The following is a 27,306-nucleotide window of genomic DNA, read 5'->3' on the forward strand; positions in this document are numbered from 1 at the left end:
TTCTGTTTAACGTATAAACACAGCACATAAGTGCACAGTCTGTTGAGTTTTGAGGAAGTGAACGCTCCAGTGCAGCCAGTGGCCCAGCCCAGGAATGGAACATGGCCGGTGTCACACATGCCCCCTGTTCCTTGTCAGTAATTCCCCTCCTGTTCTCCACAAGACAGCTGGGATACTAACACCGTAAGTTAGTCATTTGACCTTTATGTGATTCATCATGTGTTCTGTGCCTGCCTTATCTCACACAACATTACATTTTGGAGACTAGTTCACATTATTTTGTGGAATGGAAGTCACTCCTTTTCATTGCTATGTAATATTCCATGATACGAATGTGGCCAGTTTATCCATTCTGCTGTTTGGACACTGGGGTGTCTGAGTCATGTGCCAAGAAACCCTTGTGCTTATCTCTTGTCACACGTACAGAGGCACGTGTAGGGATGGGACTGGGGTGTCCTCAGGTGCCTGTGCTGTGTTTTGCTGGTTGCTGCCAGGTTCCCATGGAGGCTGGTCAGTTTGCACTCCCTCTAATGAACAGATATCCTGGCCGATTTGTATCCTTCCTTGCAGCTCTGTGAGCTGACTTTAGCCCAGCGTGAATGTGAGTGTGGCCTGTTTCTGGCCTCTGTGTTCTGTCTAGTTGGGTTGTCAGTCTGTCCTTTTGTCTGCTGATACAACAGTGTAGCTTTATAGAACATCTGATTTCATGCTATATGTTCTCTTGTTCATCTATGTAGTAGTTGGGACTAGTTTAAAAAAATCTTTTTGCATTGGATAGATGTTAGCGTAATTTTGTTCATTTTCACAAAACCTGCTTTGAGTATTTTGATTGGATTATATTGAAGCAATAGATCAATTAGGTGAGAATAGCTTCTTTACAATATTTAGTCTTCCTAACAATGACTATATGTTTGTTGATTTATTTAGATCTTCTTTAATTTATCTCAATAGCCATGAGTAGTTTTCATACAGAGGGCTTACAGTCCTTTGTTAAATTAATTCCTTGATATTTGATTTAAAAAAACACATTTTTATCAGCTCTCTTGAGATGCAATTCACATAAAATCCACCCATTTAAAGTGTACAATCCAACGGTTTTTGGTATATTCACAATGTTGTGCAACTGTCACCACAGTCTAATTTTAGACTTTTTCCATCACCACAAAATTAAACCCCGTACCTATTAGTAATTACCCCTCATCCCCCCAGCTCCCATCTGTGGGCAGCCACTAGCCTCCTTTCTGTCCCTGTGGATTTGCCTGTTCTGGACATTTCATATAAATGGAATCTACATCATGTGGTCTCTGTGAATGGCGTCTTTCACTTGGCGTGATGTTTTCAAGGTTCGTCATGTTATAGTATGTGTCAGGACTACATTTCTCTTTATTGGTGGGTAGCAGTCCTTTGTATGAATATACACTTTATCTGTTTGCTAGTTGATGAACATTTGGGTTGTTTCCACTTTTTGACTGTTATAAATAGTGCTGCTATAAACATTCCTGTACAAGTTTTTGTGTGGCTAGGTGTTTTCAGTTCTTCCTGGAGTGGAATTGTTGGGTCATATGGTAACTCTATGTTTAACATTTTGAGGAACTACCATAATGTTTTCCAAAGTGACTATACCACTTTACATTCTCACCAACAATATATGAGAGTTATTTGACCTTTCTTGATACTACTGTAAGAGACATCATTGTACCTATAAAGAAATTATTTATTGATCTTGTATCCAGAAACCTTATTAAATTCATTTTTAATTCTAATATTTCTCTGTTGATTATTTTGGGTTGTTTATGTAAGCAGTCACTTTCCCTCTTTCTACTAAGCCTTGTAACTTTTATTTTAAATACTTCTTTATTTGGCTGTGCCCAGTCTTAGTTGCGGTGCGCAGGATCTTTAGTTGTAGCACGCGAACTCTTAGTTGTGGCATGTGGGGTCTAATTCCCTGATCAGGGATCAAACCTGGGCCCCCTGCATTGGGAGCTCAGAATCTTACTCACTGGACCACCAGGGAAATCCCAAGCCTTGTATCTTTTATTTCTTTTTTTCGACTCAAGTCTCCAGTGAATTGTTAAATAGAAATCATGATAATAGGCATTCTTGTCTCCCTTCACAATCTCAGAGAGCTGAAATCTTTCACTGTTAAGCATAATATGTTGTTTACCATAGGTTTTTTTTTTCATATATAGCCTTAATAAATTCTCTTCCAAAAGCCAAAGAAATATAGGATACCCTGAGACAGAAAAAGTGTACTGGGATTGGGTGGAAATGCTTCAGAAAAGTGTCATTTCTATTTCCCTCCATTTTAACTGCTCTCCTGGCACTGTGAGCTCCATCCCACTGTGGTCATCGTCCCTCTGTGGTCATCACTCACAGGACTTCCATTCAGGATCTCTCCTTCAACTAAATGCAGTAACACTCACCTCTGCAGTAGACTGCTGCTGCTACTGCTGCTAAGTCGCTTCGGTCGTGTCCGACTCTGTACGACCCCACTGACGGCAGCCCACCAGGCTCCGCTGACTCTGGGATTCTCCAGGCAAGAACACTGGAGTGGGTTGCCATTTCCTTCTCCAATGCAAGAAAGTGAAAAGTGAAAGTGAAGACGCTCAGTCGTGTCCGACTCTTCAAGACCCCATGGACTGAAGCCTACCAGCCTCCTCCATCCATGGCATTTTCCAGGCAAGAGTACTGGAGTGGGGTGCCATTGCCTTCTCCCTGCAGTAGACTAAAAGATCTTAAATGTCAGGAAGGAGGTCATGTCTTTAGGGTGATACTGGTTAGTGCTGGATATAGAATTTGCAAATGTTTCCCCAGTCTATGGTCTTTTTACTTTCTTGATAAATTTATACTTAAATTCAGTTCAGTTCAGTTCAGTTGCTCAGTCGTATCCGACTCTTTGCGACCCCGTGGACCGCAGCACGCCAGGCCTCCCTGTCCATCACCAACTCCCGGAATTCACCCAAACTCGTGTCCGTTGAGTTGGTGATGCCATCCAACCATCTCATCCTCTGTCATCCCCTTCTCTTCCTGCCCTCAATCTTTCCCAGCATCAGGGTCTTTTCAAATGAGTCAGCCCTTCACATCAGGTGGCCAAAGTATTGGAGTTTCAGCTTCAACATCAGTCCTTCCAGTGAACACCCAGGATTGATGTCCTTTAGGATGGACCTAAATTAAAACACAAAATTTTTAACTTTTGAAGAAGCCCAGTTTATCAATTCTTTTTCATTATTTGTGCTTTTGTTGCCATATCTAAGAATTCTTTGCTTAATTCAAAATAACTAACATTTGTTCCTAAGTTTTTTTTCTTAAGATTTTTTTAGTTTTATCTCTTACATTCAGGTCTGTGGTCTATTTTGAGTTAATTTTTGTGTCTGGGTAGGGTCTTATTTACCTTTTCCCTGTGGTGATCCACTTGTCCTAGCAGTTGAAAAGACTGTTTTATTCCTGTTGAACTGCCTTGAATCAACCATAATTGCCAAGGTAGCTCTCTATTCTCAGTTATGCTTTACTGATCGCTGTGTTTATCTTTAGGCCACCACTGTAGCTTTCCAGTAGTGAGTTTCAAAGTTAGAAAATGTGCAGAAGCTAACACAACACAATTGTGGTAAAGCAGTTATATTCCAATTTTTAAAAACTCAGAAACTGTAAGCCCTCCATCTATAATATTTCTTCCTTTTTCAACATTTTTTCCATTCTGGATCTTTTATATTTCCAAATGAATTTTAGGGTCATCTTGTCATTTTTACAAAAGAAGCAAGTTGAGATTTAGATTTCAATTATATTGAGTCTATAGGTCAATTTGGGGAGAATTGCTTTGCTGAGGAATTGAGTCTTCCAGTCCATAAACATGAGATATCTGGTTTGTTTATTTAGGTCTTTAATTTCTTTCAGCAGTGTTTTGCAATTTTTACCATACAAATCTTATACTTCCTTTTGTTAAATTTATACTTCAATATTTTGTCCTTTTGATGCTATTGTGAATGTATTATTTTCTTAATTTTATTTTGGATTGTTCAATGCCAATATATAGAAATAATATTGATTTTTGTATCTTGATCTTATATTATGTGACCTTGCTGAATTTGTTTGTTAATATTAGTAGTTTTTAGATCTAGTAGCTTTTGATCTCTTAGGGTTTTCTAAATACAAAATCTTATTGTCTGCAAATGGAGGCAATTTTTCCCTTTCCAATATGGATGCCTTTTATATCTCTTTCTTGCCTGATTGCACTGACCAGACAGAAGTCACAGGAGCAGACATCTTCCCTGTTTCCAGCCTCGGGGAAAGCATTCCATCACTCAACATTAAAATGTGGCTGCAGGGGTTTTGTAGGTGAGTTTTATTGGGTTGAGAAAGTTCCTTTCCTCCTACTTTGTCAAGAATTTTTATCATGAATGAAAAGTGAAAGTGGAAGTCACTAAGAAATGTCCGACTCTCTGGGACCCCATGGATTTCTGGAATCCAGGTCAGAATACTGCAGTGGGTAGCTCCCTTCTCCAAGGGATCTTCCCAACCCAGGGATCAAACCCAGGTCTCCCGCGTTGCAGGCAGATTCTTTACCAGCTAAGCCACCAGGGAAATCCAAGAATACTGGAGTGGGTAGCCTATCCTTCCTCCAGCGGATCTTCCTGACCCAGGAATCGAACCGATGTCTTCTGAATTGCAGATTCTTTACCAACTGAGCTATCAGGGAAGTCCATGAATAACCATTAGATTTTATGAAATGCCTCTATGCACTTACTGAGACCATCATGTAGTGATTCTTCTTTTTTTTCTTTCAATGTGATCTGTGACATTAATTGGCTCTCAGATAGTAAAGCAACCTTGCATTTCTGGGATAAATCCCGTTGCTGATATTTTGTCAAGGACTTTTTAATCTGTATCCATGTGGGATATTGTTCTGTACTTTTCTTGTGATATTATTTTCTTCAGTATCAAGTAATATGAGCCTAAAAGAATGAGCTGGGAAGTGATGTTTCCTCTTCATTTTTTTGGGAGACTTTGTAAAGGTGGGATGTTCTTTATTCTTTGAATGTTTATAGAATTCACCATCTGAGTTTGGACTTTTATGTGTGGAGATTTCAAATTACTAGTTCTTTTTTTTTTTTTTTACTTCTTATAGACCTATTCAGATTCTGTATTTCTTCAGTCAGTTTTAGCAATTCATATCTTTCTAGAAATTTGTTCATTTCATTTAAACTGTCTAAATTGTCGGCATGTAGTTACTTATAGTATTCTCTCATGGTCCTTTTAACTTTGGTGAAGTCAGAGCTGCTGTCTTACTTTTTCACTCCTGAATCGGTTATTTGTGTCTTCTGTTTTTCTTGGTCTGTCTAGCTCAGGAGTCTACAGACAGCAGCTCACAGGCCAAACCCACTGGCAGCCTGTTTTTGTATAGCCTCTGAGCTAAAAATGGTCTTTATATTTTTTAAGTGTTGTAAAAACAAGACAACAACACAAAAGAATATTGACAGAACCCATGTGTGGCAGAAAAGCTAAAATATTGACTATCTGACCCTTTACAGAAAAAGCTTGTTCATCTCCGGTCTAGCTAAAGGTTTGATACATTTGTTGATGTTTTCAAAAGACCAACCGTTGTTTTAATTGATTTTCTGTTTTTCTTTTTTTATTTCCTGCTATAATCTTTGTCTTCCTTCTGCTTACTTTTGGTTGAGTTTGCTTTGTGTGTGTGTATGGTTGGTTCCTAAGATCTTTCTTTGTTACTTTAGACATTAACAGCTATAAAATTTTCTCCAAGAATTGCTATAGCTGTTTTGTATTGTGTCCTGTTTTCATTTTCATTCAAGTACCTCGGAGTATTTTCTAATTTCCTTTGTGATTTCTTCTTTAACCCATTGCCTATTTATTTTTTAATTTTTTTTCCCATTGCCTATTTAGAAGTACATTGTATATATCCATATATTGGTGGTAGATTTCCCCAAATCCTATTTTTGAATTCTAACAATTTTGTGTGATCAGAGAACACCCTTTATATGCTTTTGTGTGCTGTGGCTAGTCGCTCAGTCATTTCTGACTCTTTGCAACCCTGTGGACTGCAGCCCACCAGGCTCCTCTGTCCATGGGATTCTCCAGGCAAGAATACTGGAGTGGGTTGCCATGCCCTCCTCCAGGGGATCTTCCCAACCCAGGGGTCAAACCCAGGTCTCCCTTATTGCAGGCGGGTTCTTTACCAACTGAGCCACCAGGGAAGCCCAAGAATACTGGAGTGGGTATCCTATCCCTTCTCCAGGGGATCTGATCTTTAAAATTTTACAATCCCTTTTTTGTGGTGTAGTATACAGTCTGTTGTTATAGGGTAGGAGTTCAATAGGTAGATGTCAGCAAGTTGATGTTATTGGGTGGGTGTCCATAGAGAGAAGTCAGCTGGTTGATGTTGTTGGTTGGTGGTGCTCATATCATCTGTAGCTGCACTATTTTGTCAAAGTTATTCTGTCCATTCTTTTTTTAATATATTTATTTTTTTATTGAAGGATAATTGCTTTATGGAATTTTGTTTTCTGTCAAACGTCAACATGAATCAGACATAGGTATACATACAGCCCCTCCCTTTCGAACCTCCCTCCCATCTCCCTCCCCATCCCACCCCTCTAGGTTGACGCAGAGCCCCTGTTTGAGTTTCCTGAGCCATACAGCAAATTCCCATTGGCTATCTATTTTGCATATGGTGGAAGTCATTTGAGTCTGTTCTGTCCATTCTTGATGGTGGGTTCTTGAAGTCTCCAACTCTTGTTGTTGAATTGTCTGTTTTTCTCTTCAGTACCATTCATTTTTGTTTCTTTTTGTACCACTGTTGTCAGATACATGCATATTTATCATTGTTATATCTTTCTGATGGATTGACCATTCTGTCAGTGTTTAATGTCTCTCAGTTTCTTTTAATGTTCTTTGTTTTTTTTTTTTTTTTTTTTAGTGCCTCCAGCAGAGGCCTTGCACCCAGCCTTTCATACCAGATGCCCTGATGCGAAATGGCCACACCTTCTGTTCTTTGTTTTAAAGTCTGTTCTGATTCATGTTAGTAAAACTACATCTCTCTTATGGTTATAGTTTGCTTGGTGTATCTTTTCCCATTCTTTTACTTGAATCTATTTGTGTCTTTGAACCTGAATTTTTGTCTCTTGTAGATAGCTTATGGGTAGAACTTGTGTGTGTATGTGTGTGTGTTTTATTGCAGTTTGACAGCTTTTACCTTTGATTAGAGTTTTGAATTTATTCACATATTTAAGTTTTTTACAATTGGATTTATGTCTGCCATTTTGCTATTTATTTTCTTTTCTATTTTCTGTGACTCATATTATTTTTGTTCCTCTGTTCTTTATTTACTGCTTCCCTTTTAAAAAAATGAAATAGATATTTTCTAGTGTACTATTTATAATAAATTATTATTTTTAACTCTTTTTAAATTATTTTCTTAATGGTTGCCTTGGGAAGTCTTTTATTATCTGTTCTTTTGTGTGTTTTTACTTACATGTCCAGTTGTCTTTGCGTATTGGTCATTGTATTTGAATACTTCTCTGTGGAGTTAATTTGAGGCCATGGATGAAAGTTTTTTCCCTCAGAGATTTTCCTCTGCTTCTTCCAGGTTCTTGGGAGAACCACCATCCTGGGACCCTTGTTATCCTGTTTTGAGGCTTCTGGGCTGTTTTAGGCTACATAGCCCATTCACCTTTTGAGGAGGTAACCTGCCTTGGCCCGAGCTCAGGACTGTCGTGGTTTGACTAGCAGGCCCCACCCCCACTCCCAGTCTTGAGCAGACCCCTGGCTCTCATCTCCACTCCTGCAGCCTCGAAGGGTTACCAGAACCATGGCTCAGAGTTTAGCTGTTTCTTGTAGATCAGCGAGGACTTGCGGGCAGAGGTGGCTTGCTTCCTCTCTCAGCTGATGATTCTCAGGGATTTGGGCTCAGTAGTCCCCACTACCTTGTACCTGTCTGTTCAAGACTCTTTCAGTATCTTTGGGAATTGTTTGTGTGCCATTAGCCTGTCATTTCTGCAGGTGGATGTGGAGGCATTTTGACCTGCCTGGGGGTCCTGCCCTGCCATGACTTAGTTACCCAGGCTAAGTAGCAAATCACAGAGACAGCTTCTCTCAAGCAGACTCGCTTCCCCTCAGTGTCTCAGGCTTCGGGAAAATGGAGGTAGGTCACGTGCCTGAGTCCCTGATGCTGTGCTTTGGAAATCGGCTCTTGGCGTGCAGGTGGGGCTTCCTCTGCTCTCTTCCCTGTCCTTCAGGGTCCTCTGTGTGAAGTGTGCGTCCTGAGGTTGAGGTGTGACCAGGGAATTGCTACCTGTGTCTTCAAATCTTGTCCAAAAGTCAAGCATAAGGAGACTTAACAGAAACCACAACATCGACCTTGCTATCTTCACAGATCTTCTTGGCTGTTATTTCCTTCATCTGCAAGTGGTTCCTCCTGCCCCTCACCCATCCTGGGAGTTGATCATCCCTGGGGGTCCACAGCCTTGCTCCCTCAGACAACCCTCTATTCAGAAGCTACTGAACTCAAAGATGCAGGTTTCTTTTAACTCAAATTCTTTGACCAGATTAGTTTTTCTCTACCCAACATTCTTATGGTCAGAAAGGGAACAGTGTTTCATCTTGAATTAGTGTTATTTTTATAATACATTAAAATTCTTTCCCCTTGGCTGCCAAGAACATTTCTTACCTGGTAATCATCGTGGAATGTTGCACACTTTCAGCAAATAAGTCTGGAGGTTTTGAACCCTCCCTCCTGTGGTAGGGAAAATCTGTCTCCAGATACACCTTGGGATCAGGATACGCAGACTCTGGGTTTTACTAGTTCATGCTTGATGACCTTTTATATCCGTCCTGTAGGCCCCCTCCTGTTTGCATTGCAGATACCGGCTGACTTTTATTAAAACCAGCTCCTGGTATTGGGTACCAGCTGTGAGCACAGTGATCTCAACCAGAGCGGGCCCCTCCCTGGGATGGACATCAATGAAAGGCAGTGGGATCACAGCAGAAACACATCTGGGCTTGTTATTAAAATATCACATCACTTTTCATGGATAATAAAGATCTTTTCATGCTCCCATCTTTCAGCAAGTTTTTCCTCTTTCAAAATGGTCTTGGTAGAGCAAGTTGCTTATCTATAATCTGCAGTCACTGTGCAGCTGAGACGGTCTGTTACCCTGTTACGCTATCGCTTTTTGACTTGAATGTTTACTCATTGTGTTCATCCTTGACCTTCTCAGCTTGGGGTCAGGGGTGTGTTAAATGTCTCCTGTATTCTCCTTGTACTTGCAGATGTTCACTTTATTCAGACACCTAGCAGCAGAGGTGATGGAAGACTGTATTAGAATGTTCTTGAGAGCTAAGACTTTTGGGGCAATTTTGATTTTTGTGTAAATCCTTTAGCTGTAAAACTGGACCTGCATTCAAATTTTAATCCTGACGTGTAATTGCTATGAGATCTTGAATGGGTTCTGTAGAGATTCCAAACCTTGGTTTCCTTGGCAAAAAATGGGGATAATACTAGCTGCTCTGCCTCCAACTGTAGAAGACGGTGATAAATAGCACACACACAATAAAAGAGTGTTGTGTAAATGGTGAGGTGAATTGAAAATACAATTCCGCCCTGAACAGACACTTCATTTACTCGGCAAATATTTTTGAGGTCCAGCCAAATACAACAGCTGAGCTGGTTCACACACGATACCATTGCTGTGGATGTCTTGGTGTCATTGAGTATGTATGGGAACCAGAGGCCAGAGGCTTGTGGTGGGTTCCCGGGGTTCTCACCTGAGTTTGGAGGAAGTGGGGCTTGCGTGTGTGGTGGTGCTACTGCACAAGGTCCCAGGGGAGGTCATGCTGTGGGCAGAGGCCGGCCCTGACCCTGACCCTGACTGTGGCTTCCTCAGCCCTCCCCACTTTCACTTTGAAACACTCCTCACCTAGTCCTGTGCTGACCTGTGTGCCCCTTCCCACTTGTAACCAGGAGTCGGGGCTGGTTTAGGAAACCCTCAGAATTTCTAGGATTCAGCATGAGGCCACCAGACACGGGGTCACTTTTCAGGAATTTGATCAATAGACCTTCCCTTTCAGGGAAATTTCCCTCTTTTGTCTCTGCCCTGCTGCCTTGCTGTACCCTTTGTGGGGGAGAAATAGGCTGAGCTCTAGCGTAACTTCTTTTTATTCTCCTCACATCGCACACCCCACCCCCTACCCGCTACCCCAACCACCACTTCAGTTTTCCTTGTTTTCCTCTTTACTGTCTGAGCAGCCAGGGAAGCCCCCCTGATCTTCCTTTTTAAGATTCCCAGCTGCGGTTGACCACGCACATGCCCACAGGCGTGGTCCTGATGGGAGCCAGGGAAGGATTTGGGCCTGGAATAGACAACTCCTCCACTCCTGTTCTGACCGCTTCCTCCCTGCGTTTCTGTTCCTGCCTGCTGAGGGCGCCGCTGCGCCTGGAGGGGCCCCTGCCCTGCCGATCCCCTTCTTCTCCCCGTCCTCTCCCTCCTCCTCCCCCCTCCCTCCTCCTCTTTCATCACCTCCTTCCCCCTCCTCCCCACATTAGCCACAAGCTTCCTCTCAGCTTACTTCATCTGCAGTTCATTTGATTAGCACGTTAGCCCATGTGGCCATGTTGAAGAAATGAGAGACACAATGCAGGTCTTTAGTTTATCTCATTGCTCAGTTTAAAGATAAATATCTTCCCAATGACATTATTTTTAGCTCTTCTATTAGGCATATTGATACCATATTTGAATTTTTATCAATTTAAGGCAGTTTTAAAATTGTGAGATGAAACATACCTATAGAAAAATACACAGAACATACATGTACACTTTAAAGATTAATTAGTAAGTAAATACACATGTATTTACCTCCCAGTAAGTAACTGCATTGCTAATACTTAAGAGGTATACCCTGATCCCCTCCCTACAAAATCACCACTATTCTGACTTTGAGATTCTAATTTTCTTGCTTTCTTTATGGTAGTTCATATTATATGTATGTGTGTATCTTAAATAATCAGGTTAATTTTGCTTGATTTTGAATTTTAAATAAATGGAGTAATACTATATATATTCTGTTGTCTTGCCTCTTTCCCTCAGCATTGTATCTGTGAAATTCACTTACGTGTGTGTAGCTGTCATTCACTCTCAGACCGCAATGGTATTTGACTGTAGAGATGCACACAATTTGCTTACCTTTGCTGATCTCTGTGAACATCAAACTGTTCCCCATTTTGAACAACACTGTGGTGAACATTTCTCTACATCTCTTTGGTGCGTATGTGTAAGCCTTTTTCTGCCCATGGGGTAAATTAAGTTACTGGCTCTTGGGGATCAGAGTCTCCATCTTGCTGGACACGCCCCACTGTCTTCCTCAGACCATTCCTCCCAGCTGTGTGGTTCTTACTGGAATTGTCCAGCTTCTCACTCATGCTCCACTGCATCCTGGGCAGTTGAGTTTCCCGGATGACTGATGGGGTCATGGGCCACTGGGCAGTGGCTGCACCGCCTGTTCTGGTCTCCTGCCTGCTTTGCCATCAAGCTGTCTGTCTTCTTGCTTGTTTGTCAGAGTTGCTTCCTGAAGTTTCTTTTTTTTTTAATTTATCTATTTTTAATTGAAGGATAATTGCTTTACAGTATCATGTGGGTTTCTGCCATACATCAACATGAATCAGCCATAGGTATACATACATCCCCCCACCTTTTAAACTGCCTTCCCCACGTGCACAATTCTTTTTTTTTTCTTTTTTATTTATTTTAATTGGAGGCTAATTACTTTACAGTACTGTAGTGGTTTTTGCTGCTTTGCCGTCAGGCTGTCTGTCTGCTTGCTTGTTTGTCAGAGTTGCTTCCTGGAGCTTCAAGTGTGCTCTCTCCTGCAGGACGACGTGATGATGCCTCAGAGAGTGAGGCTGCAACACGAAGCCGCTTTGCGACACCCGAAAAGTGTGAGTATGGATGTTTGTGCACATCTCTACAACTTTTGGTAGAAATGCCATTACAGTTTTTTTAGATTAAGGCCCTTCCTTAGGACTGAGAGAGTCAGTTTGTAGCCAGACTGGCCCTCAGAGAAAGACATGTGCCCGGTGTGGCCACGCGCTCACGGGTGTGCCCGGGGTGGCCACACGCTCGCGGGTGTGCCCGGGGTGGCTGCACGCTCGCGGGTGTGCCCGGGGTGGCTGCATGCTCATGGGTGTGCTCGGTGTGCCCATTGTGGCCACACGCTCGCGGGTGTGCCCGGGGTGGCCACACGCTCGTGGCTGTGCCCGGGGTGGCCGCATGCTCGCGGCTGTGCCTGGGGTGGCCGCACGCTCGCGGGTGTTTTCCTTTCAAGAAAAATGTGCTTCTTGTTTTGAGTAGCACTTGTTACTTTCAAATGGGTCCAAAGGATTTTTAAATTTGTTTTTTGGTTTGGTTTAGTTTTATCAGCATTTTTAGAAGCTGTGTACCTTGGACATGAAAATAGATTGAGAGCTGTAGGGTGTATCAGTTAAAAAAGTCTTACTATCTACATAACCTCAGACTACACTCTCATCTTTAGAATGGCTTCCTCATTGGCCCCCATGAGTGAGGCTCCCCAGGACCCATCCTCCAGGGCAGAGAGGCTCACGTCCTCCCACAGGAGCCCCGTGTAGGGGAGCATCTCCCACCCACTTAAACTTGGAAGGACATCTCAGGCCCATGGGTCACTTGCCCCCTTGAGGCTCAGGGTCCAGGGTGGCCCAGACCTGGTGTCTGACCACAGGGCACTGCTCAGATGTCTATTCTGAAGTTTTAGTAAAAACAGCTTTGAATCCCTGGTTTTGAAAGTGGGAAGGAGAAGGTCCAGGACGGCCTTAGGGTGCATGTGCCTGGCTGCTGAGGAACGGCCCTGGGTTTTGCTCACCTCTGTCCCTGTGCTGTGTCCACACACCAAAGTGTCTCCAGGTCGTGAGTGCACGAGCCCCTGAAATCTGATCCCTGTTGTCTGTGAGGCCTGACACTATGCATTTCTCACGGGCTCCAGGTTCTATATTTGAGGTTTGACTGTTGCCTCTTGGCCTTCATGAAGGAGAGAGCCGGTTCACTCAGGGCTCAGAGCATGCACCCCATGAAATGTGTACTGAGTGAAGACAAATGTTCAAAAACACACTTCCTTCAGATGGTTTCTCAAGGAGTTTGAAGGATTTTCTTCATCCAGGATGAATTCTTTCTCTTCCAATAGCCCCTAATTTTGGAGCTCTGAATTTAATCTGCTGATTTTCTCCTTCTAAGAAACAAAGATCTGTATAGTCAAAGCTATGGTTTTTCCAGTAGTCATATATAGATGTGAGAGTTGGGCCATAAAGAAGGCTGAGCCCCAAAGAATTGATGCTTTTGGACTGTAGTGCTGGAGAAGACTCTTGAGAGTCCCTTGGACTGCAAGGAGATCAAAGCAGTCAATCCTAAAGGAAATCGACCCTAAATATTCATTGGAAGGACTGATGCTGAAGCCGAAGCTCCAATACTTTGGCCACCTGATGCGAAGAGGTGACTCACTGGAAAAAACCCTGATGCTGGGAAGGATTAGAAGGCAGGAGGAGAAGGGGATGACAGGGGACAAGATGGTTGGATGGCATCACCGACTCAATGGACATGAGTTTGAGTGAGGTCCAGGAGATGGTGAAGGACAGGGAAGCCGGGCGTGCTGCAGACCATTGCTTCGCAGAGTCAGACACCACTGAGCGACTGAACAGCAACAACAAAGAAATGTACCCCTCGTGCTGTGTCCGACGGCCTAGCCCCACACATGTGACTAGGACTCTAGGACTTGGCTGTCCTGTGAACACACCTGCACACTCCTCCTGAGAGCTTTTGTTGTCTTTTCATGGAATAAGTGATTTTCACAACCTTAAGTTTGATGTTGAGGATTCTTATTCCCTAAATTGTGATTGCACTTATATTGCTTACATTTAAACATTGTTAATACAAACATGTCCTTGAAATATGCCTGTAAGAAGATAAAAACAGCTGTCAGCTATGTCTTGAGAGTCCACGCCACTGCTTCTCAGGCTGAACGTTTCCAGAAGGCTGGACTTGAGGGAGGCTCAAAAATGCCCAGCTGCTCCTTTATTGACAAATGGCCCTTCGGCCAAGGTAGCATCAAGGGAACCAGTGCGTGGCCTGGGGGCTGGTGTCGCCAACTCACCAGGGCTGCTAGAATCCTTGGGCCGGTTCCTCGTGGCCCAGAGTCTGTTCCGTGACCAGGAGGTCAGGGGTGGTGGTAGCTAGAGCAGCCTTTAGAAAGGAACCCACATCCTCTACTCTGGCCCAGCAGCCAGCACTGCCTACCAGAAGCTGCTCCCAGTGCTCCCAGGTCCATCTGCAGTGTCTCAGAGGTCTGCTCTTCCCAGCAAACTCCCCTGCATGCTGACCAGGGCCTGTGGGTTTGTATATGTCCTTGCCCTAGCCACCTCCCCGCTTTCCACAGGTGGACATTCCAGGCTTCCGGGGCCTTGGAACTGTCTGAATGGGACTGGGCTGCAGTATCAGTCCCTTTTTGGGTTGTGCCAGCGTATGATACTAGCTTGCCTGCAGACCTGCTCTATCCGTAGGTCATAGGGGACCCCCATGATGCTGTGGGTACAGCTGAGGGAGAGGTCGGAGCCACAGGTGGGTGACCTGGGACCTCCACCCTCGTCTGCATAGCTATAGAGCCACTCAACCTCATGCTTCAGTGTGGTCTGAGAGTGCCCAGCTGCTGGTGGGCAGTGTGACCATGTGCCCCAGCCACATCACGTTGAATGGCCCACAGCTCTGTGTCACAGGGTTCTGGGGTTTGTGCTGTGACAGCCCCGTTGGGGCTGCCGGTCTCCATGTTGTTGACCACCACCAACTTCCTCCAGGGCTCTGCAGCCTGAGGGCCAGACAGTAGGCCTGTGCTTCTCCAGACCCCACTCTCAACGAGGGTCAGGGGTAAACAGGACCCCAAGAGGACTAGGGAGACCTGCCCAGTCCTGTGCCTCTCTCTGCATGGACCCTCACCTCAGAGAGGGAGACGTGGTGCCCAGACCTCTGGATCCGAAAGTTTTGCTCACCAGGTGCCACAGATGTCCTCAATAGGGTGGCCATTGTGGGAATGTCCAGCGTGCAGAACACTGAAAGATGTGAAGACAGCAGAGAGGGTCCCTAGTGCTGACTTGCTGATGCAGCGTGTGAGCGAGACGAATGCTTCTGCAGGGGTGTGTGGGGACCAGCACCCCCATCCTTCAAGCCTCCGGGATGGCCCAATCTCTGCCTTTTCCTCAGAATGTGATATGGTGTTCGACTTCCACTCACCTGGCCCTTCTCTTACACGCGCCCCTAATCACATTCCAGGGAACCCGAGTGAGGGCTCTGCCAGGCACTGAGCCTGCGCTCTCTGGTTGCAACTTCAGGAACCCGGAAGTGGTCACTGGTAGGGCCTGTGTGCGCATGAGCCCAGGTTATCACTGACCCATGGACCCTTACTCCTGTGGGCGTGGTGGGCCTGGTGTCACCTGTGTCCTGTGTCCAGCTGCCTCATGTGAGCGGTGTCGCCTCCTAGCCTTACATCCTGCATCCTGAGTACATTGCCCTTGGCATCGCAGGCCCGTCCTCGTGGGTGGGGCCTCTCCCTCAGCTAGCGGGTGAGAGCTGGTCCAGGTCTGGAAACATCAGAGGCGATTTTCACATAACTGGGAATGACACGCAGTTTCCAAACACTGAGAACACATTTTGCCTTGAAAGAATTTTGTGTGAAGAATTTTGTAACCAGTTTTGACATTGTAGAGAGTGAGATACTTTTAGATGTATTATTCCCCCCACTTTTTTGTGATTGGCTCACATGTGAAGTTACTTTTGGCGGTTCTCACTGGAAAAGGTCAGTTTTCATTCCAATCCCAAAGAAAGGGAATGCCAGAGAAGTTCAAGCTGCTGTATATTTGCGCTCACTTCACATGCTAGCAAGGTAAAGCTCAAAATCCCTCACGCTAGTCTTCAACAGTACATGAACTGAGAACTTCCAGAGGTGAAAGCTGGGTTTAGAAAAGACAGAGGAACCAAAGGTCAAATTGCCAACATCCATTGGATAATAGAAAAAGCAAGGAAATTCCAGAAAACATCTACTTTTGCATCATTGACTATGCTAAAGCCTTTGACTGTGTGGATCACAACAAACTGTGGGAAATTCTTAGAGATGAGAATACCAGACCACTTTACCTGCCTCCTGAGAAACCTATATACAGGTCAAGAAGCAACAGTTAGAACCAGACATGGAACAGTGGACTGGTTCAAAATTGGGAAAAGAGTACATTAAGGCTGTATCCTGTCACCCTGCTTATTTAACTTATATGCAGAGTACATCATGTGAAATGCCGGGCTGAATGAATCACAAGCCAGAATCAAGATTGCCAGGAAAAATATCAACAACCTCAGATATGCAGTGATACCACTCTAATGACAGAAAGCAAAGAGGAACTAAAAAGCCTCTTGATGAGGGTGAAAGAAGAAAGTGAAAAAGCTGGCTTAAAACTCAACATTCAAAAAACTAAGATCATGGCATCTGGTCCCATCACTTTATGGCAAATAGATAGAGAAGTAGAAACAGTGACAGATTTTATTTTCCCAGGCTCCAAAATCACTACAGTGACTGCAACCATGAAGTTAAAAGATGCTTATTCCTTGGAAGAAAAGCTATGACAAACCTAGACAGCATATTAAAAAGCAGAGACATCACTACCAACAAAGGTCTGCATAGTCAAAGCTATGGTCTTTCCAGTAGTCATGTATTGATGTGAGAGTTGGACCATAAAGAAGGCTGAGCATCGAAGAATTGATGCTTTCAAACTGTGGTGTTGGAAAAGACTCCTGAGAGTCCTTTGAACTACAAGGAGATCAAACCAGTTCATCATAAAAGAAATCAACACTGAATATTCATTGGAAGGACTGATGCTGAAGCTGAAGCTCCAATACTTTGGCCACCTGATGCAAAGAGCTGACTCATTGGAAAAGACCCTGATGCTGGGAAGGATTGAAGGCAGGAGGAGAAGGGGGCAACAGAGGATGAGATGGTTGGATGACATCACTGACTCAATGGACATGAATTTGAGCAAGGTCCAGGAGATGGTGAAGGACAGGGAATCCTAGCATGCTACAGGCCATGGGGTCACAAAGAGTTGAACACAAATGAGCAACCGAACAACATGTAAGTTCAAAGACCTTGAAATCTAGGCATATATAAGGAACTTGGGGAAAATATAGGCCGTGTCAGTTTATCTTGTGAAGTGAAAGTCACTCAGTTGTGTCCAACTCTTTGCGACCCCATGGACTATACAGTCCATGGCATTCTCCAAGCCAGAATACCTTTCTCTTCTCCAGGGTATCTTCCCAACCCAGGGATCGAACCCAGGTCTCCCACATTGCAGGCAGAGTCTTTACTGTGTGCAATACAGTAAAGCTTATCTTAATCTTCCAGTTTATCTTAATCTTAATTTAAACATTGTTTGAGGTTCGAGGTTAGGCTTTTCTCGCTAAGCTTGTGTTAAGTGCACTGCATACTTTTCCAACAAAGGAGAAGCTTTTCTCCCAGCAGTGGCGCAGCTGTGCTTCCTCCCACATCACAGGTCTGCAGTGAGACCAGGGATTCAGAGCAGCCCTGCTGCACCAGACAAAACCAGCCTGAGAAGGGTTGTTACTGTGGAGCCGGGTTTTATGAAAGTCATGACCTACAAAAATCTTGATTTGCAGTTGCCATTTGGTGGTTTTGTTGATTATATCATATAGTTTGTTTGGAAAGAATGAAATGAATGCTAAGTATATGTTTGTCCTTGGTCATTACTTCTTTAAGGCCATTTACAAGAAAGCCACTTGATTATGAGGGTGGCAGCTCCCATAAATCGTGCAGCTGCATATTCTCTGCAAAACTTCTGAGATGGTATGACAGGCGTTTCCCCACCCACCTACTGAGCATTGTGGAGCGAGGGTCGGCTCTGGGACAGGAGTTGTGTGGGGTCAGGGAAGCCGCTGTGTTTGCTCCGGGCCCCTCCCTGAGGGTCACCTGTGATGGGCGGAGGTGGGAGCTCTGCATTCTCAGGAACATGGAGGCACTGAGGGTGAAGGTGCGGAGGAGGCAGGGAGCACCCTGCGGAGGTTCAGGGCGGCACAGAGCTTTTCCAGCACTCGTGGGCGGGTCCTTCCCTGTGCTCTTGGACAGGGCGATGGCAGGACTTCCCTACATCCCTGTATGTGAGTCTCCAGGGGGCTCGGGAGGAGTCCTCGGTGACCTGGCCTTTGCCCACCCTGCCTGGTGGGAACATGAGGCGGGAGGCAGGCACTGTGGGCCAGTCTCCATCTTCAGGTGACACCAGGGCAGTCATCTCCCCTCTGCGCAGTGCAGCCTCATCCTGCCCTGTGGGTGTGGCCACTGTGACCTCTGTCCACAGAGAGGCACTGACTTGGTCAGGCTGAGTGTGTGCCCGGGAGCAGTGCCAGCGCTGCAGAGAGGGCACAGCTGTTTGAAGGGGCTGGCAAGGAGCTCACGCTGCACGAGGCTGGGAGGCGGGTGGGTCTGCTGTCAGCACCTAAAACCCAGTAGGTGCTGCCTCACTACTGGCTCGGTCCTCACTGCACCTCGCACACAGTGGGCACCATCTGTGTACCCAGCAGAGGCTGGAAGAAGTGGGTGCAGATGGGGGCTTCACTTAGTCACACAGGACGGAGTCTGGTGGCCGGACCCCATGGTCCAGCTCTGCCTCACAGCACTAGAGACTGGCTGGGGAGCCCTCTGGCCTGCAGCGCCTGGGGATGGGTTTGCATGTGGACTTGGGGGCCTCTGTGTCCATGGCTGGCCCTGATGGAGCCTGGGGAGGGGGCGTGTTGCAGGCCAGGCACCCATCTCTTGGTATTTGGGAGGTGGGGTGAGTTGGGAGGGGAAGAGGGTGACTAGGGGGCTGTGGGGAGGCTACAAGAGCCCTGCTGAAGATGGACCTGGTCCAGTGCCCGGGAGATTTGAGAGGCAGAGGCGATGAGGGCACCTCACCTCCTACCGTCTGGAGAAGTTTCTCAGGTTAAACATCACAGTGACAGAGCGGTGTTCTTCCGCATCTGCCCCGTGTTGATGTAACTGCCGCACGTGGACAGCACGCGTCTGTGTGTGTAGGTTTCGGGGAGCGTGGCCGCACCACACCCCGTCACACCTGATACACCCCGCTCTTGATGAGTAAACACGGGTGAGCCCCTCGGGACCTAGGGGGCTGTTTGAATGACCCTGTTCCCTGGTGGTGGTTGTTGCCCAGGTTGTTACACGTTGATCTGTAAGTCATGATTCAGAAAAGATTTTTGATGACAAGAAGCATTTGGGAGTATGAAATAAGGAAAATAGTTAATCTAACTTAAAATAGTAAAGCACTGCCTCCGTTCCTAAATGTACCCACTTTAAGTATTTTGAGGATTGGATCCATAAGGCAATTAGTTCTTAATGAAATCTAATTTTTGTTTATATTTTAGTAATCTTTAAACTATTGATGAACATAAATTAGGAACTAATTTCATAAATGTAGTTAATAAAATTTTATGCTCTACACTTCCCCCCACCCCCACCCCTTACTTTTCATCCTCAGGCCGTGGTTTTGAGAGGGCTTGCGGGAGGGGCCCTCCAGCCACACCGTGAAGACAGTGGGTGGGGAGGGGGGGCTGCCTTCCTCTCAGAATTCAAGGTGCAGGTCCTGGGCTCATTTTACAACTTCCTATTCAAGCTTGTTGTCTGGTTTGTTATGTGGGTTTGTAGTATCAGTTCTCATTTCCATGAAGAACTGAGGTTAGTGAAATTTTAAAAATTCAGTTTCTGGGACTTCTCAGATGGTCCCAGAAACTGAATTTTTTGATGGTCCAGTGGTGAAAACTCCCAATGGAAATGCTCCCAATGCAGGGAACCCAGGTTTGATCCCTGGTTGGGGAGCTAGATCCCACATGCAGCTAAAGATCCCATGAGCCACAACTAAAACCCAGCTCATAAATAAATATAATAAATAAATAAATAAATAAATAAAAATAATTAATTTTTAAAGATAAATTTAAAAATTCGGTTCCTCAGTAAGAGCTTGCATGTGGGTACTGATGCCAGCAACAGCCAAGCCAAGCCACCTTGCAGTGGCCCCCCTCCTAACTCAGCCACATGCCAGTCCCTTCCCCCTTTTTCTTCTATTTCACTGACTTTTGCTTTTTATTACTATGTTCCTTCTGTACTTTACGTAATTGGTCTTCATCTTCTGGTTTGTGTTTTGCCTCGAGCCTCTCTCCTCTGGCTCCCCCTTTTCCGTGTTTGCCCTGTGATCCCACTTTACCTGTACTGTTGCTGTATCCGCTATGCCTCTCTGTTTCGCTGGTTTTCAGTGGTCGGCTTCGGGCCACGTGCAGTGTGTACCTTACCCCTCACACTCTACCGCAGATAGATGGCAGAATCTCACGTGGAGCATAAGATCACAGAATCACATCCCGTCACACAGTTTATGCTGTAAACCCCATGCTAGTTGTTTTTCTTTTTACCAAAATCAACTATCTTATAAAGAGGTTACACATGGCAAAATGTCTTCTGCTTTTACACACGTTTACCATAACTGCCACTTACCATTCCTTGTTATCAGTCAGATCGTCTTCTTTTCCCCCAAAGAGCTTCCTTCATCTTTTTTGGTAATTTAACTCTTCTTGTGATGAATTATTTTGGCTTTTGTTTTTCTGAAAAAGTCTCTTTTGCTTTAATTTTTGAAAGCTATAGCAGCTGGCTAATGAATTCTAGGTTGAAGTCCTTTCTTTCTTTAAAGATGCCTCTCCCTGGCCCTTCCCTGGTGGTCCAGTGGCTAAGACTCTGTGCTCCCAATGCAGGGGGCCTGGTTTTGAGCCCTGGTCAGGGAACTAGATCCCGCATGCCACAGCCAAGAGTTCGCATGTTGCAACTTAAAAACAGATCCTGCATGACGCAACGAAGATTGAAGATTATGCATGCCACATCTAAGACGAGGCTCAGCCAAATAAACACAAATAAAATATTTTTTTAAAAAGATCCCTCCCCCTTGTCTGGTTTCCATAGCTTCTGCCAAGAAGTCTGCTATCTTCCTTATGCCTCTCTGTGTAATGGGTGTTTTTCTCTTGACTGCTTTTAAGATTTTTTCTTTAATATTAGTTTTTAGCACTTTGGTTATGATGTACAAACTTAAGTTTTTGGTTTTTTTTAACAGGTTGACTCTAATGAGGCTTTGTTGAATTTCTGGGATCTGTGGTTTTATAGCCTACATCAAATTTGGAAAAATTTTTGACCATTATTTCTTGAAGTGTTTTCTCAGTCTCCCACTCTTTGTATTCGTTCAGCCTGTGCCTACTGAGCACTGACTGTGTACGGGCCCTGTGCTGGCGTGGTGTCCACAGCGGCCTGGCATGAAGGCAGGGCAGGCAGCTCAGGAGAGGAGCTCGGCGCCCTGCCACAGGCGCCTCTGTTTATGGGTTGCCTTTGTCTGCCCTGTGGCCCAGGCCAGCATTCTTTTAAAAAGTGTTAACGCAAACAAAGGACTTCCCTGGTAGCTCAGATGGTAAAGAATCTGCCTGCCAATGTAGGAGACCTGGGTTCAATTCCTGGGTCAGGGAGATCCCCTAGAGAAGGAAGTGGCAACCCCATTCCAGTATTCTTGCCTGGGAAACCCCATCGACAGAGGAGCCTGGCGGGCTACAGTCCATGGGGGTCACAAAGAATCGGACACGACTGAGTGTCCAACTTTCACAAGGCAAACAAAATATCCTTTCATTCTTTGTAGACCAACACTCACATTGATTAAAGCCTCCAAGAACAGCCAGCCCCTGAAGCTCCAGCTTCATTTCATGTCCTCCTAGCCCTGCTCCCTGTGAGACCCCACCCAGTGTGGTTCAGCCTTCCTCGGAGGCAGAGTGGAAGGCGTGGTTTGGGAAGGGGGCTCAGGTGTTCACTGAGGAAATAGCGTGAGTCAGCTCATGTCCCAGAAAGGCCATGTCTGCCTGCCCGCGGTCTGGCTAAAAGTGTGTCTCTCAGCGTGGGCTGGGCTGTGCTAGCCTGACCCTCCACCCCCAGCAGCTGTTCATGACACAGCAGTGTGGGGCCGGAGCCTGGCTGTTTATACAGAAGTTAAGCCTCTTCATCTTCATGTTTGGGAATACTTTTGAAACAGAGGGTTTCTATCTCACAGCTTTGATCCACGTTTCCTTTTTTCTTCAAGACCTTTTCTGTTCAGCCATCAAATGCAAGCCAGTGTCAACAATACCAGAAAACAGATGGAATAGACAGTTAAAAATATATGCCTTGGTCAATTCAGTCCTGCAGCCTCGCACTGGGCAAGCTGCTCATTCAAGAGCTGTTCTGATTTTTAACTGTGTTTAGTATGTGCTTTTAGGAGAAATACATAAAAGGTTCACAGAATTCAGTAATATGTAAAAAAAATACACACCTATGGCCAAGTGTGTTTTATCCTAATCAGGAAATGGATGAAAGACACTTCTCTGGAGGGTCAGGCAGATGAGAAATAAGCCCCCGGAAGGAGGTTCAGCCTCACGAGCCATTGGGGATGCGTGTTCTAAGCGCGAGTCCGCACACACCTGTTGGAAAAGCTAGACCAAAACACATGCGAGGACGCGGGGAAACTGGTCACACGTGCTGTTGTGGGGATGGAAGTGGTGCTCAGGGAAACAGTGTCCTAAAACATGAAACTACCGTACGCCCCGCAGTCACACTCCTGGGCGTTCGTCCCAGAGAAACGAAGACTTCTGTTCACACAAAAGCCCCTACATGAGTGCAGCAGAATAATAGTAACAGCTTCAAACTGGAAATAGCCCAGGTGTCCTGTAGAGGGTTAAGCTGTGGAGTATTTTTCAGCCAAAAAAAAAAAAAAAAAGGGAACAAATCTCCAGGGAATCACCCAATTGCTAAAGGCTACACACAGTGTGATTGCATTTTTGCAGCGTTCTTGAAAGAGTTACGGCATTGAAGTAGCAGGTTTGTGGCCCCGAGCTAGCAGTGTGGGCACGGGGCAGGGCGGGTGGGGGGGGTGTGGGTGGCTGGGGGGGCGGGAAGCAGCCATGAAGGCACCAGGAGAGGCCCCTGTGGCCGTGGACACGCCCAGTGTCCCTGAGCCCAGTGGAAGCCAAGTGTTGGTTTTTCAAGATGTTACCATTAGAGGAAACCAAGTAATAATACACATGGGATCTCTGTGTGTTATTTCTTACTACTACATGCAAATCTACCATTTCTCTCTCTCTGTCAAGAACAGATTAAAAAACCACAACAAACAAGGACCTACTATATAACACAGGGAACTCTACTCAGTACTCTATAATAACCTGTATGGGGAAAGAATCTGAAAATGAATGGAGATGTGTATATGTATAACAGGATCACACGACACAACCACAGCAACAAAATTCAAGCAAAGCAGACAAAACCCTTCTGAAAACTCTTCAGTAGCATAACTGAATTAATATAAATTAATCACCATGTGTAAGTGTTGTGTATATTAGAGCAAGTTTTAAGAAACTCACGAGGTGACTTTTGCGCATTTCTCAATAAGGAGACTTAGGCAGTGACATAAGTCAGCCAGCCACCCTTGACCTTCCTCACTGTTACCCGATGGTCGGGAAGGTGGGGAAGACAAAGCCTGGAATCAGAGGTTAGTGTCATCTTCCGAGGTCAGCCAGCCTGTGAGAGCCTCATAGGACCCTCACCCAGGGGCAGGCTTTCTGCCATCCTCGGACACCCCAGCTGCCCTCCCCTGGCCAGAAAGGGGGAGAAAGGCCTCCTCCTGCGCTGCGAGGGGCTCCTCCCTTGGAAACCAGCCCATTCTCTGCGTCTGAGCCCTGGGGCTGCTGGTCTCTGAGCATCAGGACCCCTGATATCTGCGGGAGGGGCCAGCCTCTCTCCAAGGCTGCCTCACTGACGGGATGGCTGGACCCTTTACCTCTGAGCATTCTTAAGGGTGTTTAAATGCACTGCAAGCAGATACCTGAGGAGAGCATGCAGGGGGGCTTCCCTAGGTGTTGGGTGCTGGGAGTCAGCCTGCGAAGCTGTGGAGAGGGGATGGTGTCCATGGCCAGGAGGAGGCAGGGCCAGGTTCCAGAACCAAGAGCAGAAGGAGGGGTGAGAAGTAATCTGGCAGGGTACAGGAGAGGATTTATATGGCAGCTAGCATGGATTCTTCCTGGGGCAGGAGTGCCTGTCTGATGGCATCACCATGGGGGCTGCTGTGGCAGCCTAGACAGAGGAAGCCGGCGGGGGGGCAATGAGCTGTTAGGGCTGCAGCTCTTGTTTATTTAGAAGCTGAATGGAGAAAGTTATCAAAACACGGGGCTGCCCCCAAGGCTGCATGGCTTTAAGTCCTGTTTGTTATTGTTTCACAGATTATCGGTTGTCAAGTGACTAGGGAGCCCCCCAACTCCACCGAGCGTTACACGCGGTGGATCAACCAGTTGGCGCCCGACCAGCTTCTCACCCAGGTATGTCTGCCGTCTGGGGGTGGGAGGGAGTTTCTGTGCTCTCAGCACCTGTGCCTGCTGCCTCTTGGGTGCCAAGCACCATCCTGGTAGGCGCTGCCTGGAGGAGGGGGAACAGCGTTTCACAGGAGCCTGGCCTGGGAAGGAGCTGGAGCCAGGAGGCAAGTGTGGAGGGTCTGGCTCAAGACTGGGGAGCAGGACCCATGCAGCCCAGTCACACGGGCTGAGGTGGATGGAGGCAGAGGGCAGGAGGTGGGGGCCTGGGCAGTGCTGAACAGCTGCAGGGGTGGGGGTATCCAGGAAAGGTCTGAGTTTCTAGTGGAGCAGGGCCACCCCTGAGCAGGGCAGCTGGAGGGGGCCCGGGTCTGGGGAATGAGCTGAGATGCGCTGTGCAGGAGGTGGACCTGACGGGCAGGTAACAGAAGTCCACGGAGCTGGAAATGGGTGTAGGCTGAGGTCAGACTAGAAACCACGGCAGGGCAGGGGGCTGGAGGAAGAGGTCAAGAAGGGTCTCAAGGTCTCAGCCTGGGGGGTGTCCCAAAGTCCATGGGACGTCGAGGGAATCCTGCGAACTGACCACATGATGAGGTGTTAAGTGAGGATGAGAACCAAATGTTCTCTTCGTCCAGCTTTGAAAACAAGCCACTGCCTCAATGTGTCTGCACCCACTTTAAGCTCTGTAGCAAGTTACCCCAAAACAGAGACCTAAAGTTGCCCCGGGCTCTTGGGGATGGGCCCAGGCCTGTTCTGTCTGCCTCCTGGTCCGGCCCTGGCTGCCCCACCAACAGCAGACGCTTCAGGCCCCATCTTGCTGGACAAGCCCCTCCCAGGGCCTAATCCCCCAGGGCGGGAGAAATGTGTTCCTCAGGGGCTGGGCCACGTCAGAGTGGGGAGCAGCCCCCCAAAGCCCAACCAGGAAGAAGCTGTGGGAGGCGTGGAAACGTTCTCCTCGCAGTGAGGTGCTGGGGTCTGTCCCACATTGCAATTCCTTGCAATCCTGCTGTATAATGAAGTGCTTTTTTCTAAACTCTGGGTTTTGAAAACTGAAATCTCAGTATAATGGAATGATTTATAATGATAATTGGCTTCTGAAATTAGAGCCGCTTATAATTCTGGCATCAAGCTTTCTGTTTGCTGAATTCAAAGTGATGCTGAAGAAACCCTGAGAGTTGAATGGTGCCTGGGACCACCACGTCCCTCTTGTGGGCTATTTCACATAGTTCTCTGGATGATCTGAGTTCTTTACCCTTTCTTCTTTAGGTTTGGGTTTGCCTGTTGCTTCTGTTACCAAAGCTGCTTCACCAGCTTTTAGGTTCTGTGCCATTCATGCTGGTCCACACACATAGAAAGTTCTTTTGCATTTGGATTTACTTTTCCAAATGAACTTTTTTGAGATGACTATTCCAGGAGCGGCCCAGTGGCCACGGGGGGTGCACTCAGAACAGCTGGTGATAATAGATGCACTAGTAACAGGGGAAGGTGGCGAGGGCGCCGGGACGCTCAGTGGTTTTCCTGCTGCTCCTCCAGCCGTGAGGCAGGAGAAGAGCCAGCGTGTGTCTCCCAGGAGCCGGCAGGGTCTCTGGTAGTGGTGGGAGCACTCGGGTTGATGTTGACAGTCACGCAGGACAGGGGCAGCTCTGTCCTGTCTGCACTGGGCGGTCCTGGTTCACCCACAGCCACACTGAGCGCCTGGTTGTTGCAGAGCTGTTGGCAGGCTGTCCTTCCCCTCTGAGGGGTATGTGAGCTGGTGGAGCTCTGAGTCCACAGCAGCTTCAGGTCTCTGAGGAGGACAGAGTCTTCTGTCCTCCAGGTTGTGACCTGAGCATCCAGAGTCAGGAAGCCGAGGGCTCTGGGCGCACACTCACATCACCTTGCATCTCAGCTGGCATTTGGATATGAGTTTGCAAACCATCATTGGCGCATGGAGAGTGAGCACCGGGCCTGGGACTCCTGGCGCCACCCCGGTCCTTCTGTCCGTGGAGCACGTCCAGCCCGCGGGTCACGGTTCTGGGACGTGCCTGCCCTTTTGCAGATGCTTTCCCAGCACACACACTGCTGGTTTTAGAACCAAGAATCACAGCCACTTCAGCGGAGAGCTAGTAAGAGCTTTCATATCCTAACTGGGAAATTAAAATGTCCCATTGCGTGTGAGAGTGCTGGCTGGCGGTCAGCCCCAGGGTCCCCTGCTTTAGCGCCCTCACATGTGGAACTCTGCACCCGCAAGGGGTCTCTGGACACGCTCATCTCAGCCCTGAGCCTTCAAGGGTCGGCGAGTCAGTGGGGAGGTGGCCTCGTGAGAGAAACTGCTGAGTCGGCTTCTGCCGTGTGCTGGATTCTCTGGGAGAACCTGAGTCACGCGGAAACTATGTGACTGAATACTGAGGGTATAATTTACATGCAGCACACTCTCAGCCAGAATGACGAGTTCTGAGCCCAGGGCAGACTTAACTGTTAAGCGTCATAGAAATAATTAAGGGAGGATCTTCCTCAGCAGCGTTTCTCTTTAGCAAGTTAGGGGAAATTAAAGAATAAGGTTTCTCAGAGTGAAAGAAGGTATCTCTGTTTAAGCCATTTCTCAACTGTTACAGTCGCAGGAATCACCAGCACTCTTTAGGGTCTTTGTTCATAGTCTAAACTGAGTCACATTTGTGAGGTGGGGAGCAACATACTTTGGTTTGATTTTTTTTTTAACTTTTTATTTTGTATTGAAATATAGCCAATTCACAACACTGTGATAGTTCCAGGTAAACAGCAAAGGGGCTCGGTCATACTTATTTGATTTGATATTTGTGTGTCTACTTGAATGTCTGATTAGATACCAAGGACAATGTTA

General features: G+C 46.4%; 1 protein-coding gene across 7 annotated transcripts in view; it reads left to right on the forward strand.

Annotated features, from left to right (window-relative positions):
* The window catches only part of B3GNTL1 (UDP-GlcNAc:betaGal beta-1,3-N-acetylglucosaminyltransferase like 1), a 131,641-nt gene that overhangs the window by 31,730 nt on the left and 72,605 nt on the right, over nt 1-27,306 (forward strand). For 5 of the 7 annotated variants that reach the window (XM_024980962.2, XM_059878600.1, XM_024980960.2 and 2 more), the window contains exons 5-6: nt 11,879-11,944; nt 24,381-24,476. In XM_024980962.2, coding sequence (XP_024836730.1) covers nt 11,879-11,944; nt 24,381-24,476 — 162 coding nt within the window. Of the gene's footprint in view, nt 1-4,241; nt 4,333-11,878; nt 11,945-24,380; nt 24,477-27,306 lie in introns of all 7 variants that reach the window. The other 2 variants (XM_059878602.1, XM_059878601.1) reach the window with 2 other exon arrangements.

This window comes from Bos taurus, chromosome 19 (genome assembly GCF_002263795.3).
Source record: "Bos taurus isolate L1 Dominette 01449 registration number 42190680 breed Hereford chromosome 19, ARS-UCD2.0, whole genome shotgun sequence".
Classification (NCBI taxonomy): Eukaryota; Metazoa; Chordata; class Mammalia; order Artiodactyla; family Bovidae; genus Bos; species Bos taurus.